Raw genomic sequence first — 18,284 nt, forward strand, 5'->3', positions numbered from 1 at the left:
TCTTCAATTCAATGACCTAATCACAGTTATAATGCACTGCATTTTGAAATAATATATCACACTACCTGGCAATCTAGCTACCAAAACTGACAAAATGAACTGACAATAGCTTTAAACAGACATTTTAATCTCAAATGATTTACACTCACTTCACAGGTTTTAAAGCAACCATTAAGGTCTGTGTTGTCCATTCCGAGCCACTATGGCTCATTTTCTATACTATTTAGCAAGTTAGTCTATTGCCAAGAAGATGACATCAAGCTCAAGTGATCAGACTCATCACAAACAAATCTGTTTTATTAGTTTTTTTCTGGGTCAAAATGTACATCCATGCAAAATTGACACTATATTACTTATGTACAATATATTTCGCAGTCAAACCCTGCCTATTCATTGGCCCACAGCTAGTTAAGATCATCACCTCCCACAGCGAAGACCCCAACAAACCACCCACCTACATCTACTGAACAAATTGCAGTGGTGTCCTTGAGCAAGACACTGATATCCCAAACTGCTCCCCAGGTGCTAAATTGGCCCCCTGCTCCAACTTTCAATTGTAAGCATGCATGGACGTCCATGACAATAGATATTTTTTTTTTTCAAGATTCACGATTTGTTAAAGTTAATTGTTGAGCCACATTTTTTTCTTCAAAACCCATCAAGATTTCGTTGAGCAAGTTTTCTTGCCGGCTTGACAGGAAGCAGTGCCAAGATGAAACAAGCGAAACCGATCGCTCCAAATCTGGCAGATCTTCTTCTTTTCCTTTCGGCTTGTCCCATTAGGGGTCGCCACAGCGTCTCATCCCAGATGAACGCTCATTTGTATGGCACAGTTTTTACGCCGGATGGACTTCCTGACGCAACCCCTCTGCATTTTCGCTGGGGAGAGAATCTGACAAGATCGGGCGTTCTCAGGGTAGCGTGGCCATAAACTGCTCCAAATCTGGCAGATAAGAATTTAAATTTACCTGCAGATTGAGATTGGCTTCATATAACAGTTGAGAAGAAAATCTAAATCTACCAAGAACAACTTCTCTGTTCATAGAGTGTGAGTGATGATATCCAGAAAGAGGTACAATACAGGGAGAAGGGAATACGTCATGTTTAGTTTGGAGCCTGCAACAACCAGAGGAGCTATGGTTTCATTTTAATGCAATACAGTTATGCAGTTCAAGGGGGTTAACACCAGCTATGAATTGGAACATTTCATTTTTTGGAAACAAAAACCAAGGTTGGGTCTTGTTGTTGCCCAAACGTTAAGACTATTACTTCCACCGAGGAGCTTGTGTCTCTTGTCAGGTTTGGTGGAATTTCTGCTCTTTTCTAACAGTTTTAACATTTTAATGAAACACAACGCATAATAATTCAAAGTAGTATGACATTGTATTTCCTCAAATAGTGGCTGCAATAGAGTGAAAGTACGCAATCACTGCACAATGTGTAAGTCCATGACTGTTCCGGGAAACTACTAAAAGTCTGCAATATTAAATACACCGGTGATCCTGTGCTACATATAAAGTTTTTAGCAATGATCAAAATTTTAGGGGAGCGAAGGGATGGCTCCACACCTTTATCTGCGTAGCTACTTCAGCCCAGTCTTTCATTCTACACATACAGCACCTTTATTGACAATTACTGTTCCAGTCGATTTGACGTGCAATCGTTTTTCTCCATTTTTAACATCCTAGCGAGTAACCTGACTCATTTGTTCAGCCCAATCATTAAAAAAATGATCCCGTGTTAAGTTGAGATACTTGTGTTCTGGTAAACTCTTACATGCAGCTGCTGCGCGATGTTTGTGTACGTACCTGTTTATGTTCTGGAGAGTTTCGCGATTGACGTATTCTGTCCAGTCTGCATGCAATGTTAAAGATGAGGTTCTATTATCAAGATAAGCTCTCCTATCTTTACCATCAATTACCATTCCAGTTAGACACTACGGAGCAAGTCGCTCCACAATGTCTTGTGTTCATTAAGGCCACATGACTTCTTTCACCACGTGATGCTAAAATCTTGTTTCAAGGTTAATTTTGTATAATAGGCTCTCAGATTTGGTCGCTTCACAATGTTGTGCGCATTCATGCTCATTTTTCCAGTGGAGCTACGTGACTGGATAATGTGTGTGTGTGAGAGAGAGAGAGAGAGAGAGAGAGAGAGAGAGAGAGAGAGAGAGAGAGAGAAGAGAGAGAGAGAGATGATGGCTGTGAAAACTTCTCTGCCTTGAATATGTTGTGGACTGTATTCACAAGTCAAAGTGGATGTCACGCAGGTGGCCGAAATGGCGTCCATTGAAGCGTGAGAATGAAACGAACAGGCTCTTGCTGTTGTCGCCCATCGCAACCGTTGTCCCACTCACACGGACCACCACCGGCTTGTTGCCCAGGTGAGCGCCCTCGGCTGGCCACTCCATGCCCAGGTGGTGGCGGTGAACCTGCCGAGACAGACCGTGTTTAATGTGTCCCGAACGAGCACCGAGTGAGGATGTAGACCGCAATGGTAACCACGCGTGAGAGCAACTTAGTGCCCCCGCCTCACCTTGAAGAGTGAGCCGTCGCTGCAGTGCCATACGATACCTTCCACAAGACCCCCTGTGCTGCTGCGGAACCATGAGTAGAGCTGCTGGAAGTCTACCGGTGGCGGGTTCCGGATGCGGATGCTCCCGTGGGACACTAGCAGGTGAACGGGCTGCTTCTTGCATCCCAAGCCTGTCAAAAAGTCAGCGTAAATTAACGACTTCCCAGGTAAAACCCTAAATTCACCACCAGTGAGTACCACAACTTCATGTTTCTACACTGCTAAGATATTCGAGCAACAAACTACTGCTAAACATGGCTACAATTTATCATATTCTTTTCGGGCGGTCATAAATTAACAATTACCTGAGTACTGAACTCATATAATCATTGCCATAGCCTGCTACAATTTGTTTCTGATGTCTTTTGTTTCACACTGCAGAATATGATCCCCAAGTACCGTAATTTCTCAAAAATAATGCACAATTTTTTCCAAAAAGATTTTCAAAAAAGTCAAGAGAGAGCATTATATTTAGGTATGGATGAAAAAAACAAAAATAATAATACAATCACATTGTATAGTCCTACACAGGTACGTAGTGTGGGAAAAAAACATATATACACATTTCGATATTTGATGTCTTATGTTACACACATAAATTACGGTAATGTGCGCTACCAACCTGAACTCTGACCTCCTCCCTGACAATTGCAGGGACCAGGACAAGTGTGTCCTGTGGCGTTCCCCGAGTTATATATATTACCGCTGCATTAGCACATGCACAAAGATTATTATTAATGATGACTTTTTGAAAAACAATACAAGTAACAAACATTAAAAATACAAACCTAGCAAACTAGAAATAGATCATTCCTAATATTTTGAGCGTACGGATAGCAGCAAATTAGTAGTGCGCGTTGTACATTGGTAGAAGGGCTTTCCTGATTTTTTGGGGGGGGGATAACTTTGGGGGTGCGCATTATACTTCAGCATGCAGTATACTCGAGAAATTGCGGCAAGTTATTTTTGTCTGACATTTTTATGCACTCGTTCACATTCATGTGACGACACAAACTTGCACGATAGGACGTTAAAACAATGTGAATAGAAAAAATTATAGTCCACAAACTAAGGTTTCCACGCCAATTAAAGATACTAGCTAATGTCGCTACGATTCATGTTTTTGAGTGAATGTTTGGAAACAATGACTACCGTAAGGGTTCCCATTGATGTTGGTACCAATCAGCTCCAAAGTTTGTTCCTGGAGGTCTGTCAATGGCACTGCAGTGATTTCCAACGTGTCGTAGTCATTGTTGGCCACGGGACGGAGGAGCAACACGGTCCCCGCGCCGTAATCCACCACAGACGAATGCCAACAGTACTGCTTGTTACCATCCTCCACCGGAACCCAACCTGACGTTGACGTAGAAAGAGTCTGAACTTATTTTGTAGAATCGATGGTGCCAGCAAATAACTGATGCCTGTTTTCATGACACTGTTCTGTACAAATGGCATCAACATGAAATGAAGCCCCTGCCATACTGCTTATAATATCAGCTGACCTGGAATGTGTCCGTGTTCATCGGGGACGGGATGACCATTGTGATGTTTAACTTGGTGAGCTGGGATCCATGTGTCCGGCACGGTCTTAAAGTCCTCCACCACATTCCACAGGAAACCTGGAATGCAAGCCACAAAAACAATTACGAGTCCAAATTGGATCAGAAAATCATGGTCTGAAAGCAACACGTCATTGCCCTAGATGGCAACAATAATGTTTCTAAGTTGCATAGAGGTGTAAGGTATTAAATAAAGCTAAGTATTGGTTGTAAAAACTTTTCTGCGAGCAACAGTATGGTTTCATGCCTAGAAAGAGTACCACAGATACATTATTTGCCTTGAGGATGCTCGTGGAAAAATACAGAGAAGTTCAGAAGAAGCTACATTGTGTCTTTGCAGACCTTGAGAAAGCCTCTGACAGGGTACCAAAAGAGGAACTGTGGTACTGCACGCGCAAGTCTGGTGTGGCGGAGAAATATGTTAGAATAGTACAGGACGTGTATGAGGGCAGCAGAAGGTGTGACAGAAGAATTTAAGGTGGAAGTGGGACTGCATCAGTGATCCGCTCTGAGCCCCTTCCTATTCGTGGTAGTAATGAATAGGCTGACAGATGATGTTAGACTGGAATCCCCTTGGACCAAGATGTTCGCAGATGATATTGTGATATGCGGTGAGAGCAGGGAGCAGGCGGAGGAACAATTAGAAAGATGGAACCGCGCACTGGAAAGGAGAGGAATGAAGATTAGCCTAAGTAAAACAGAATATATGTGCGTGAATGAGAGGGGCGGAGGGGGAAGAGTGAGGCTACAGGGAGAAGAGATAGCGAGGGTGGACGACTACAAATACTTGGGGTCAACAATACAGGGCAATGGAGAGTGTGGTAAGGAAGTGAAGAAACGGGTCCAAGCAGGTTGGATCAGTTGGCAGAAGGTGTCTGGTGTTCTATGTGACAGAAGAGTCTCCGCTCGGATGAAGGGCAAAGTTTATAGAACATTGGTGAGGCCGGCAATGATGTACGGAGTAGAGACGGTGGCACTGAAGAAACACCAGGAAGCAGAACTGGAGGTAGCAGAAATGAAGATCCTTAGGTTCTCGCTTGGAGTGAGCAGATTGGATAGGATTAGAAATGAGCTCATTAGACGGACAGCCAAAGTTGGATGTTTTGGAGACAAGGTTAAAGAGAGCAGACTTTGACGGTTTGGACATGTCCAGAGGCGAGAGAGTGAGTGTATTGGTGGAAGGGTGCTGAGGATGGAGCTGCCAGGCAAAAGAGCGAGAGGAAGACCAAAGAAAAGGTTGATGGATGTTGCGAGGGAAGACACGAGGACAATGAGTGTTAGAGAGGAAGATGCACGAGATGGGCTTGGATGGAAAAAGATGACACGGTCTGGCGACCCCGAAAAGGACAAGCCGAAAGGAAAAGAAGAAGAAGTTGATCGGAAAAACTTTGTGGTACATCATCGACTATCTGACTAAAGCAATGCATATGCCATAAATGACTGCAGTTTAGAAGGGGATAAGACATGTTAGCAGTACCATATGAAACAATGTTACCTTTGGAGGTCCTGTGAGAATACTGATACTTCTTGAATCGCTTCTCCGCCTGTTTATTGGCTTTCCTATCCAGTCGAGCCCAGAGATGAGGTTTCCCTTTAAGGGTGGGGAGAATTTACTTTTTTGACCACAATCCCGCCAGTATATGACACTAGGGTTTATAATCAGGATTTGTCACCTTTGTAGCGTGTAACGTAGCAGCAGGTACCGTCTACTTTTTCGGTGGCCAGTGCAGTTTTAATGTCAGCTTCAAGCACAGCAGGGTTCAGGATAGTTGTGGCAACCACCTGAAATCCCTGTAAAACAAAACAACCACTTAACAATGACAGCTTCGACTCAATAGCTGGCATTTTCTCTCCTTTTTTTCTCATGTCTCGGTTGTGTCTAACATGGAATTGGGCGTCCAAGCAATACTCTGCCTTTGAGGTAGTGTGAAGCGCCAGGTGCAGGTTTTGCACTAGTAGAGGGGTGAGAAGTTTAACATCCAAGCCTGTAATTGTGAGATGCACTGTTGCCACGTGAGGAAATTGTGTAAAATTGCAGCAATACCTCGCTTTGGAGGGTTCTGTCAGAAAAGCACAGCATGTATGTATGTATGTATGCACGATGCCTGTTAAACGTAGTAAATGTAGTTGAACATACAACAGCCATGTCGTTGTTAGGGTTACAACTGTTTAATCACAAAGAGTGAATGTTGAAGCGTAATAATATTCAAAGCACCCCCACAATGAACGACTTCAAATCCGAAAACATGAACGAGACAAAGTTGTAATACTTCCAAGGCGAGACTAATATCGTTTACCATAACACTGCTAAATAAAATCTTATTTTGGGTTGTCACATTAGCTTCGTCAATATCTCGTTTTCGTCTAACTGAAATACGCACACACTCACTTGGCAATCACGTTTTTTCGACGGTTCTTCCTTGACTTCCGTCATAAAAACACACGACACCTTCTGCTGGACCGAGCCAAGACGTCGCATTTTGTCACACCTACCCAAAAATAAATATAAACGTGATCAGATATAACAATAGATTCAAATATTTGGAGAGGGAGTGAATTTTGTATTTTGATTCAGCCACGCATGGGATGACTTCCGGCACATGTGACTTGCCTCTTCTTCTTCTACGGTTATTCGTAGCACAGTCGCAGATGGATTACAAATGTATTTCCGTGACGGCCATATTGGAAAGGTCAAGGTTCCTTTCAAATTCAATGCAGGGCCCTTGACGTTTTAATTCACAACTTTTCATTGGGTGTACTTTTTTGACAGCACAAAATACTTAAAAAAATATCCCAAAAAAATGTATATGTCCAAGGTTAAACCCAATTTCTCTGTGGTAATTATACGGTGTTGTAAGTTAGTTGTTAGTGTTCTAGTACGGTACGCATTTGCATTTAAAATAACCCTATATGAAATTATTTTGGACCAGACAAAAATATTGGATGGATGAGAGAAGAGATTAAAAAAAAACATATACTTTATTGACCACTGGAAATTAGAGACCAAATGTTAACTGTTAAAATGAAAAAAAAAACGGATTCTTATTTAAATATAAATTCATTAAAAAAAAATCTCCTTCCTTTCTCCCCTTGTCTTTTCTCTGTTTAATTATATTTCCTTTTTCTTAAAAAAAAACCCACCATAACAATGTGCATATCAATGTAGTATGTTCTTGCATAAATACTTAATCTATTTTTTTAAAGGAATTAGAAGAACATATAAAAAGAAAGGCTTACAGCTTTCTACACATACCACAATGAATATATTTACCCAGTAACAAAATATTAACAATGTCTGAAACTGATATAAATGCATAAAATTGTAAGTCATCTCATACAGGATGTAATATGGCACAATTCAAAATGTGGAACATAACTGATTTTAAGATGAACCAATTTTTTCCTGTCCTCTGTTAGTCCAAAATTGTTGAGTAATATTCCGAAAGGAAAAAAACAACAGTATTTTGTCATTATTGTTGATGATACACCTCAAATAATCATAAAAAAAACTAATCAAAACAGTAAACTAGCCAAAAAAAACATCTTGCTAATTTGACACACCACAGTTAACACAAAAAAACAACACAATTCAGGGAAGTGGCATGTTTTTTGAGTTGTGGACAGAGTTTAATTGTTAAGTGCATGGTGTAGTGTCAGAACTGGACCGAGTTATTACGAGGAAGGAAGCGGCAATGAAACAAATATACACTTGTGTAGTTGTCTCGTTGTAGCCCCGCCCCCCAAGACCTCCATACAATTGACACAGGAAGCCTCACGACATTTTGTTGCTACTCCTCAAGTGCGGGTTGACGCGCAGAAAGATCTCACTCGAGTACTTTCTGTCTCTTGCGTCCTCTTCTTGCGCTTCTAAGTCCCAGTCGTCATCTCCCAGCGGATGATGGAGGTCCGTCCGGCTGTAGGTGGGCTTGCACATCTCGACCTCCACGTCGTCCACGTGCTTGGCCCAGGAGCTAAAGGGCCCTTTTTTACTTTCCCGGGAAAAAAAGAATACTGTTATGATATATATCCAGCCATTTTCTTTGCCGCTTATCCTCACGAGGGTCACGGAGAATGCTGGAGTCTATTCCAGCTGTCATCGGGCAGGTAGAGGATGACACCCTGAACTGGTCGCCAGCCAATCGCAGGGCACATCGAGATAAACAACCACACTCACGATCACACCTATGGGCAATTTAGAGTGTCCAATTAATGTTGCATATTTTTGTGATGGAGGAGGACACTGGAGTGCCCGGAACAAAACCCATGCAGGCACGGGGGGAACATGCAAACGCCACACAGACTGGTCCAGGATCGAACCTGGGTCCTCGGAACTGTGAGGCCAACGTTTTACCAGTTGATCCACCGTGCCGCCCGTCATCATATATTTCCACAAAATTAGATTTGTGTCGGCGGAATTGTGGATCAGCTGTGGAGGGTTAGCCGCGCAGTTCTGAGGAATGGCGTTGAAATCCTGGCCTCAGTTGTGTGGAGTTTGCATGTTCTCCCCGAGCCTGAGTGGGTTTTCTCTGGGTACTCCGGTTTCTTCCCTCCTCCCAAAACCATCCAACATTAATTGGACTCTCTAAATTGTCCGTAGGTGTGAATTTGAGTGCAAATGGTTGTTTGCGTATACCTGTCCTGCGATTGGCAGGCAACCAGTTCGGGGTGTCCCCCGCCTCCTGCCCGATGACAACCGAGATTGGCTCCAGCACCCCCGCGACCCTTGTGTGGATAATCGGCACCGATAATGGATGGATGGTTTTGCAGTGAAGAGTGTACATATTGCATAGCGTGTAAATATCTCCACTAAGTCCCCAACGACAATATTTCAACAAAAAAAGCCAGAGTAGCTTTAATGGTGATAGTACCAATAATAATAATATGAATTCAACTTACAGTTTGTAATAGGTACACAAAACTCCCGCTGCCGTCGCAATCACGAACCCAACACCAAGTTTTAGGATGATAAGGGCCCTCCAAACTGCCGAAAGACACACCGCACTTCAGCTCGATTGGTGATTTGCTTTTTTCTTTGTAAATGTTTTTCTGCTCTAACCAAAGGATAAGTGCTCAACTGTGTAAAAATTGATGGAAAATACAAAATATTGGGAAATAAATATCACGTGAGGAATGCAAAACAGAACAAAAATACAAGATAAACTATTCGGTGAGGAAAACCAATATCTTAAAATAATACAGAATATCACACTAAAATATGGGAATTAAAAAAAAAATCAAAACAATTGTTTTCACCAGAGTTAAAAAGTGTTAGACTAAAAATGCAATCAACAAATTATAATATGAAATAATCAGAAAATAGAAGAAATAATACAAATGGGAAGATATGTAAATATTAGACTTGAAATATCATAGGAGACATAAAAAATAATTTCGGAAAATCAAAAATGTTTTTTTAAAAAAAGCACGACACCATCTTACAATAAAGAGAAATCCTAAAATATTAAAAAGAAATATTGGAAAAAATACAAAGTATTCCAAGTGAAACATAGAAAATAATTGGGGAAAATAGAAAAAAAATATTTAAAAAATACACTACAACATCTTACAATAAAGAGAAATCCTAAAATATTAAAGAGAAATATTGGAAAATCATACAAAGCATTCCAAAAGAGGTATGTCAAAACGTGACTTGAAACGTCACATGAACAGCCAATAAAGATGAATTTTTAAAAAATGCTATTAATTAATGTTTTACACTTCTCAAACTGTTAGGGTGTTAAAATGTAATTTCAAACACGATGTGTATTGTCAATAAATAACAATCACAGATAAAATTTATCGAACTACATTTCCGGGACGTACCTTGCATGGAGGCATCGGTGGGCCTCGGGGTCTGCTGAGTGGAAGCAGAACCTGACGCCGAAGTGGACGAAGAGGACGGGGATGAGGATGAGGAGGACGCGGCGGGTGCGGGTGATGAGGTGACGGCACGAGAAGGAAGAGGATCGCCCGTGGAGGAAGACGCACGGTGAGGAAGAGGTGGAGAGGAAGTGGTGATAGCAGCCGGGGTCGGCGTCCAGGTCGGGGGGGCCTTTGTGGTTTTGGTGAACGCGGAGGTGGGTGCGGGTGTTGAGGACGGGAGCGGAGGCGGGTCGGGTGTTGTTGTGGACGAGGCAGAGGATGACGTAGTAGGCCAGGAGGACAATTGCGGGAGAGCTGTCGATGTTGACCAAAACCACAATAAGGTGACGGCGACCAGCATGGGGAAAAATGTACCAACTCTATTGGAATAATGGAAAAATATTTTAAAAATATATATATATGTATACATCCATCCATTAGCTGAGCCCCTTATCCTCACAAAGTCGTACAAGTGCTGGAGCCGATCCCAGCTGTCATCGGACAGGAGGCGCGGTACACCCCGAACTGGTTGCCAGCCAATCGCAGGGCGCATGGGCACGGACAACAGTCGCACTCACGATCACACCTTGGGGCAATTTAGAGTGTCCGATTAACACGTTTGTGGGATGTGGGAGGAAACCGGAGTGCCCGGATGAAAACCCACGCAGACACGGGGGAGAACATGCAAACTCCACACAGGGATTTAAACCCCGTCCTCAGAACTGTGAGGCCAACAATCTAACCAGATGCCCCACCGTGCCGGCCAAATACATATATATATATATAAATTACGAAAATGTGTAAGTATCTAAAAAATTACTGTCTTGGGTATATATTAAAAATATATAATGATGTCCCAAAGAGCTTGAACAGTTCGTCTATAGCATGACTCGATGCTCCCTCCTAGCGTGTGTTGTCTAGCTAGCATACCTGTCGCAGAATAGCAGAAGACGCCAAAAACCTGGTCCGCCCTGGCGTACCACTTCACCAGTCCCGTTTTGTTGCTGCCGCATTTGCTGTGCGCCGTAAGTCGCGGGATGACAGCCACCTGCTCTGCTACCCAGCCATACCTGGAAATATGTCATACACTTCACTGTAATACGCCACATGATAGATTTTACACTATTTATCCCTTCGAGAACACCACACTTCCTGGTTGAGAGACAACGTTTCCCCATGAAGTACTTTTTGAAAGAACTATTCTAAAACCAATGAATCAGCCTACTTGCAGGTTTCTAGGCCATGTTGCAGCGCCTCCTCCACATTGGCAGTGGTCGCCACTGTGGCGTGATACGATTGGCAGGCGGCGGGCGCGGCGGCAAAGTTGATGGTGTAATCTTCCCCTTCGATGAGCAGGAAGACCCTGGTGGCGTTCTGGCATTGGGAGGCTGTGGAAAGAGCGTTTAGATGTCGGCTCCAGAACTGAATGCAGATCGGATCCAAAATCCAAATACAGGTTGGAGACGATGAACAGTTTCTTTGAAGCTTTTACTTACAGAATATTCCGGGCACTTGTGAGTGACAGACAATGGCTGTAGAGAGCAGATCAAAAGTGCAAAGGTACAGAGAGAGGACACCTCTTTTATCTTGTCTTAATGTCGAATCATGGGCGGGTGTCTAACCTATTCCGCAACATCGGGGCCTTCCACCAGACAAAGAGTTTCTGTTGAAACCATTTCTAGCTGGCGGTACATTACAAATTTTCTGCGATACAGTTCAGCAAGTTTAACGGATGGGTACAGTGAAGAAAATAAGTATTTGAAGACATTGGAGGAAGCCATCCATTCTCACATTTCCTCATCCATTCTTTCAATTCTTCTTTCTCATGCTCTCATTCTTTTTCAGGCAATGCACATAGCACCTGCATTTCTCACTTGTTTACTTAGCAACACTTGTTCAGAATGGTTTGGTATTTGCCGCAAATCAAACCATTCACTTTCCCTATAAAACTCTGCCTCCATTTTGTTTAAAATCGACTCTCCTCTCTCTCTCTCTCTCTCTCTCTCTCTCTCTCTCTCTCTTTAGTCAATCAGCTCTGCTATTTGGGTTTACGGCCATGCTACTCTGAGAACGCCCGATCTCATCAGATCTCGGAAGCTAAGCGGGTTTGGTCCCGGTTAGTACTTGGATGGGAGACCGTTTGGGAATACCAGATGCTGTAAGGTTCTCTCTCCGGCTAAATCCAGAGGGGTTGCGTCAGGAAGGGCATCCGGCGTAAAACTGTGCCAAACAAATATGCGTTCATCTAAGATGACACGCTGTGGCGATCCCGAACGGGAAAAGAAGATCTGCCAGATTTGGAGCGATCGTTTTCGCTTGTTTCATCTTGGCATTGCTTCCTTGAGGCTGCATAGCTGTTTGCTGTCAAGCCGGCAAGAAAACTTGCTCAACGAAATCTTGATGGTATTTGGAACAGAAAGGCAGATTAGCGACTGCAACAATAACGCGGAGGGTGGGCCTGCTCGCACACTCACCCGGCCAACAACTCAGCCTTAAAAAATGCAAATGTATAAAAAAAAAATTAATGAGAACAGCAAACGTAGGAGTCGTGTCGCCTCTGTTGGCCTCGCGCACACATACACGCTTGTACTATTTGGCTACAAACATAGACACCCTTGCAGACAGAGTCACCTTAGAAAAGACAACACGTGTTAAGATCATTCCTGTCCTCTGCAGAAGCGGCGTGTGGAGGGACACGTTCGGCATTCATGTGTGTGTGAGCGCATGAGACATTCACTGGTGAGCTAGCAGATGCCGAAGGATGCTCCTTTTTTTTTTTTTTTTTTAACTACCATTGGGTATTGTCATACCCATCTTGGGCCATTTTATTAAGGTCACTTTAATTTCTACAATTTATGTCATTTCTCAGATGGATTATTATTATTGTTATTATGTTTTCCCTTTTATTTATTTACTATATATATATATTTTTTTTTTTTTTTTTTTTTTCAAAAAGTGCTAGAGCCTCTTTATTTTAACGAAACAACCTCTCTTAAAATAAATTACAATTGCGCATTTTCACTGTTCATCTGGGTTATTCTCAATTTATTTTCATTGTTCATCCGGGTCATTCTTCTCAACATATTTTTATAATCCATTCGGGTTATTCTTGTCAATTTATTTTCATAGTTCATCTGGATTATCCTTGTCAATTTATTTTCATAGTTCATCTGGATTATTCTTCTCAATTTATTTTCATAATTCATCTGGGTTATTCTTCACATTTTTTTTTTCACTGTTCATCCGGGTTATTCTTCTCAATTTATTTTCACTCCTCATCCGGGTTGTTTTTCTGAATTTATTTTCACTGTTTTTTTTCCCCACTGTTCATCCAAGTTATTCTTTTCAATTTATTTTCCCTGTTCATCCAGGTTATTCTTCTCAATTTATTTTTATAGTTCATCTGGATTATTCTTGTCAATTTATTTTCATAGTTCATCTGGATTATTCTTCTCAATTTATTTTCATAGTTCATCTAGGTTATTCTTCACATTTTTTTTTTCACTGTTCATCCGGGTTATTCTTCTCAATTTATTTTCACTCCTCATCCGGGTTGTTTTTCTGAATTTATTTTCACTGTTTTTTTTCCCCACTGTTCATCCAAGTTATTCTTTTCAATTTATTTTCCCTGTTCATCCAGGTTGTTCTTCTCAATTTATTTTTATAGTTCCTCCGGGTTATTCTTGTCAACTTATTTTCATAGTTCATCCAACTTATTCTTCCTAATTTATTTTTATAGTTCATCCAGGTTATTCTTCTCAATTTATTTTCATAATTCATCTGGGTTATTCTTCACATTTTTTTCCCTGTTCATCCGGGTTATTCTTCTCAATTTATTTTCACTCCTCATCCGGGTTGTTTTTCAGAATTTATTTTCACTGTTTATCTGGGTTATTCTTCTCAATGTATTTTTTATAGTCTACACTTAGTGCTTTGATTTCAAATGAGGAATTCTAGACTCTACGGTTCTCCGAAAAGAATGAGACAACCTCCCGGTCCGGAAAGTTTCGGACTGTCCTCAAACTCCCGGTGTGTCTGGCAGTCACGGGATTTACAACCTTTTTGTGTTGGCACAACGTACGAACACGGGGAACATCTAGCCCCCTTTTAGAGTGGTACGCCCACAGACTCTAAGCAGGCTTCTCAACCTCTAACTCAGGACTGTAATTGTGCATTTTCACTGTTCATCCAGCCACAATTTATCTTTTCAGAATACCAATTCAAGGCGTAATTCCTACCTCGATCTCAGCCACCAGACAGAAGATCAATTTGGAGGATAAATGTCCTCTTACCTCATCAATTTGTTGGCCGTCAAATGTTCTGTCTGTCGACCAACACCTCAGTCCGAAATCACGTCGGGCTCACCAATTGTTGGAGGATGCTTTTTTTTTTTTCCTCCGCGTGTTGGTTTAATTTCGGGTAGTGAGAATGTTGGTTATCCAAACACAGGCTGGAGACGATGAACAGTTTCTTCGAAGTTTTTACTTACAGAATACATACTTGTCAACTTCGGCCAATGGATAGTTTTCCAATGATGTCACCACAACGCTTAGACCAATTGGATAAATTAACGATAGAAACAAACGTCACCTATCACCTGTGTTCTTTGACCTCCATGACACACAAGATGGCGTAATCGGAAACCTATCCATTGCTCCCCTTATTAATGATTGCAATTCCCCTTATTAAGCGATAATAAACCTTTCAACGCATATTTACTCACAGTAAGACAGAATAAAAATATATAAATCACCGCGGTAAACAATTCTATTTTTTCCCCCCTTTTTTTTCAATTTAACAGACCGCAATGTCCAGGACTTGAAATCAGAAATATTTTTTATTTATTACTAGGAGAAAATATTTACATTAAATGAAAACAAAATAATTTTAATAAAATAAAATAATGGGAAAAAATTGAATTGAATAATAAAATAATTCTAATAAATTTTATGGCAATGGCGATCAGAATCAGTAAGAAATTAGGATACATATTACAATAAGGTAAAATCTTTACCTTACCTGTCTGTGAATCTGGGAACATAGATTTCACTGAGTCAGAGAAGTGGTCAGCAGCCATTAACGGGATATTGTGCTCCGCAAAAAAATGGCAGAAGAGAATTTCTGCATTTGTAACTTTGTGGGATGCTGCTGGATCAGCAGTAGAGACGAAGTTCTTGGTCAATAAGACGTGTGATTTGCTTTTCGCTACATTTTCCACGCGTCCGGCAGTTTTAAAATGGCTCTTCAGGTTGTAAAATCCGCTAGCAGCGACTTTCACGTCCTTTTTACAGGGACCGCAGAACGAGAATCTAGGACCTTTTGTTGACGATTTAATCCATCCAGGATATTCACCTCGGAGAGATTCCCATTCTTTTTGGTTTCGACCCGATCCTTGAGTTCTTTTTGACGGTTCTTCCATGCTTACTTTCCCAATTATAACTGGTTGATTCTTCGATTACAAACACAAATGCTTGATTGACGGAAATAACGTGACGCCCGTGCGCATCTCATGCTTTATCGGCAAGGCCGTAATAAGCTCAAAAAAATAAATGCGTGATCGAGGGTAACTTTTGATAGTGTACCGTGACAATATTAGCAATCGACGATGACGTCGTCTGCTGCCAGTGACCGAGACGATCCGGATCAGAGCCGAAATGGGTGAAACGAGATCGGTCTAACAAAAAACAGACTTTGAAAAAAAAAATGTTCCTGTAAAAAAGTTTATCCGTTGTACACAATTTGAAATGATAAAAAAAAAAACGTACAAAATACGGGAAAAACGTATAAGTGAACAGGTATGAGAATATGAATGCAGAGAGCAGATCACGAGTGCAAAGGCACAGAGAGCGCACACATCTTTTATCTTGTCTTAATGTCGAACCATGATCGGTATCTAACCTATTGCACAACATTGGGGGCTTCCACGAGACACAGAGTTTCTGTCTAAACCAGTTCTTGCTGGCGGTACATTACAAAGTTTCCGCTATACAGTTCAGCAAGGTGAACTGATGGGTATGTGCAGAGGCGTGCGATTTAAATCAAGGACACATCTGACCACAGAGCGGAGCTCCACCGAGGACATGAGGAAGTTATCCAGTCGTGACTAAATATAGGCATAACACTTCAGTACCCATGCACTATATACGGTACGTAAATACTGTACATACATCCAACACAGGAACTGTATGAAAACGCTTAACTGTTTTTGTATTTGACTCTATTTGATTAACTGGATTGCCCTGTTTTCTTACAGTGACTGTCTGTGTACTTTATATGACATTATTTCGATAATAAGGCTAGGGTGACACGTTATTAATACCAAAGCAAGGAAATTCACTGGTTACAGCAGCAAAAAAAAACGCGCAAGAGACTTAGTCTTGAATCCCAAACCTCTAACCCCTAACCCTTCACACCAAACCAAAACCTAACTCCCGATCATAAACCTTAATGCAGGAGTGTCAAACTCGTTTTTCTCACGGGCCACATTGTAGTTACGATTTGTGACTGCGAATCCATGAAAATATTTCGCCTCATCATATTAACATGAAATTTATGAACTAGTTTTGGAATCAGAAATCAAGCTTCATGGGGTTTTCAACTATCGTTCGTGTTTGGTAACGCAAAAATGCTTGCAATATCTCAACTTTATCATGTATGATATGACAATTTGAAATTGTGTTGCAGATTATCACAAAGATCAAGGAAGTTGATGTACGTGATTTGCCTTCGCGGGCCACATAAAACCATGCGGCGGGGCCAGATCTAGCCCCCGGGCCTTGAGTTTGACACCCGTGCCTTTGTGCATAATCTTAACCTTTATCCCTACAAGAATCGAAAACCCTGATTGTAAATCTTCATCCTTACCCCAAACTCAAAATCCTAATCTTAAGTATAACCCTGATTGAAATTTGAAAACAAAACACACAAATATTTATATTATGGAAGTAAATATGTGCCACCAGGATTTGTATTAAAAATCCATCCATCTATTTTCTTTGCCACTTATCCTCAAAAGGGTGGAGTGACTCACAGCGGGGAGTGCCGGAGCCTATCCCAGCCGTCAACGGGCAGGAGGCGGGGTACACCCTGAACTGGTCGCCGGCCAATCGCAGGGCACATCGAGACAAACAGCCGCACTCACAATCACACCTATGGGCAATTTAGAATTGTATGTTTTTGGGATGTGGGAGGAAATCGGAGTGCCCGGAGAAAACCCACGCAGGCATGGGGAGAACATGCAAACGCCACACAGGCGGGGCCGGGATCGAACCCGGGTCCTCGCTTTATCAGATGTTGCACCGTGCCGCGCGAATTTGTTCACATTGAAAAGTGAAAGTGAAATACAGCTATTGGAAATGCGATCCCTTTGATATGAAATAGTGAATTTTTAATTCAAATCCTGGTGGCACATATTTACTTCCGTAATATATAATGCCCCTTCCCAGACAGAATTTGTAAGATGTGCACCATCTTTTTAAAGAAAACATAAGTGGTTGATCAAAACATTTCTTTCATTTTCAACAGGATTGTATCCTCCTCGATGGCATTTTAGAATAGAACTATCGGCGAACACAATTTAGCATTAAGTAATGAGATGGTCCCCAGTCCTATATTCCAAAAACATATGCCAACATTTCATAATTTATGCCAGGGTATATGTACATTTATGGGCATAATTGTATAAATACAGGAGACGATACAACAGGTAGCTAGAGGGTTGACAAATGGACTGTGTCCCTAATCAAGTGTCCAAAAGAATTCATATTAAAATCATCTTTTCATTCATTCATTCATTCATTCATGCACAGAAAAGGCAAAACATTTTTTTAAGTTACCTTTCGGGAGCATGGAAGCGAGCATCAGCATCAACAAGCGAGCCAACATGTTCAAATCTCTCACATCCACCACGGGCGATGTTCGAACGCGCCAGGACAAGTCAAATGCGGCCGACAAACAAAAAAAAATACGGCCCGAACTCGAAGGAGGCCAAGAGGAAACAGGAAGTGGTCAAATCTGCAGCGTGGCCCGTTGACCAGATAACCCGGCAAGACCTCCACTCCCATCAATCTTCTTATTATTGCTGTCAAACACGGTGGCAAAATCCTCTTCATGCTCATTTCCAGCAAGGAAACACAATCAAATATATCAATAGGCTCCAGCACTCCCCGCAACCCCCGTGAGGATAAGCGGCTAAGAAAATGGATGGATGGATTTATATTGTTACCTGATTATTTTTTTGCCCAGTCAGCGCTAAACACTGAGTGGGCGAACTGGAATTTCCGCCGTAAT

At 41.7% G+C, this 18,284-nt stretch overlaps 2 protein-coding genes and 1 pseudogene across 3 annotated transcripts; 1 reads left to right on the forward strand and 2 right to left on the reverse strand.

Moving 5' to 3' along the window:
• Nucleotides 1-1,134: 1,134 nt before the first annotated feature.
• Nucleotides 1,135-6,741, reverse strand: rlig1 (RNA 5'-phosphate and 3'-OH ligase 1). Its single transcript, XM_061821693.1, has 7 exons — nt 6,523-6,741; nt 5,807-5,924; nt 5,629-5,724; nt 4,077-4,193; nt 3,727-3,927; nt 2,536-2,705; nt 1,135-2,431 (listed from the first exon to the last, which is right to left on the reverse strand). Exons 1-7 carry the CDS (start codon nt 6,610-6,612, stop codon nt 2,243-2,245), a joined length of 981 nt encoding a protein of 326 aa, XP_061677677.1. The 5' UTR covers nt 6,613-6,741; the 3' UTR covers nt 1,135-2,242.
• A 483-nt stretch (nt 6,742-7,224) lies between these two features.
• On the reverse strand, nt 7,225-17,941 carry lyve1b (lymphatic vessel endothelial hyaluronic receptor 1b). 2 transcript variants are annotated; one of them, XM_061823171.1, is made up of 6 exons: nt 17,831-17,941; nt 11,221-11,383; nt 10,926-11,065; nt 9,957-10,375; nt 9,030-9,114; nt 7,225-8,122 (listed from the first exon to the last, which is right to left on the reverse strand). In XM_061823171.1, exons 2-6 carry the CDS (start codon nt 11,374-11,376, stop codon nt 7,906-7,908), a joined length of 1,017 nt encoding a protein of 338 aa, XP_061679155.1. In that variant the 5' UTR covers nt 11,377-11,383; nt 17,831-17,941; the 3' UTR covers nt 7,225-7,905. The 2 variants fall into 2 exon arrangements, with proteins under 2 accessions (XP_061679155.1, XP_061679156.1); XM_061823172.1 differs by having other exon boundaries at nt 9,957-10,310; nt 17,831-17,935.
• LOC133502774 (5S ribosomal RNA) lies at nt 12,042-12,160 on the forward strand (annotated as a pseudogene).
• Nucleotides 17,942-18,284: the final 343 nt, after the last annotated feature.

Source organism: Syngnathoides biaculeatus, chromosome 6 (genome assembly GCF_019802595.1).
Source record: "Syngnathoides biaculeatus isolate LvHL_M chromosome 6, ASM1980259v1, whole genome shotgun sequence".
Taxonomy (NCBI): Eukaryota; Metazoa; Chordata; class Actinopteri; order Syngnathiformes; family Syngnathidae; genus Syngnathoides; species Syngnathoides biaculeatus.

What these genes read in the sequence shown, in the direction of transcription:
- rlig1 (XM_061821693.1), bottom strand. Translation starts at nt 6,612, where the DNA reads ATGCGACGTCTTGGCTCGGTCCAGCAGAAGGTGTCGTGTGTTTTTATG. An exon ending in TTCTCACAGGACCTCCAAAG is followed by an intron (nt 4,194 to 5,628) that starts GTAACATTGTTT and finishes CTTGCATTCCAG; the next exon opens with GTTTCCTGTGGAATGTGGTG. An exon ending in GCGACGGCTCACTCTTCAAG is followed by an intron (nt 2,432 to 2,535) that starts GTGAGGCGGGGG and finishes CTGTCTCGGCAG; the next exon opens with GTTCACCGCCACCACCTGGG.
- lyve1b (XM_061823171.1), bottom strand. Translation starts at nt 11,376, where the DNA reads ATGCCAGAACGCCACCAGGGTCTTCCTGCTCATCGAAGGGGAAGATTA. An exon ending in CATGGCCTAGAAACCTGCAA is followed by an intron (nt 11,066 to 11,220) that starts GTAGGCTGATTC and finishes ACATATTTCCAG; the next exon opens with GTATGGCTGGGTAGCAGAGC. An exon ending in CACCGATGCCTCCATGCAAG is followed by an intron (nt 9,115 to 9,956) that starts GTACGTCCCGGA and finishes GTCTTTCGGCAG; the next exon opens with TTTGGAGGGCCCTTATCATC.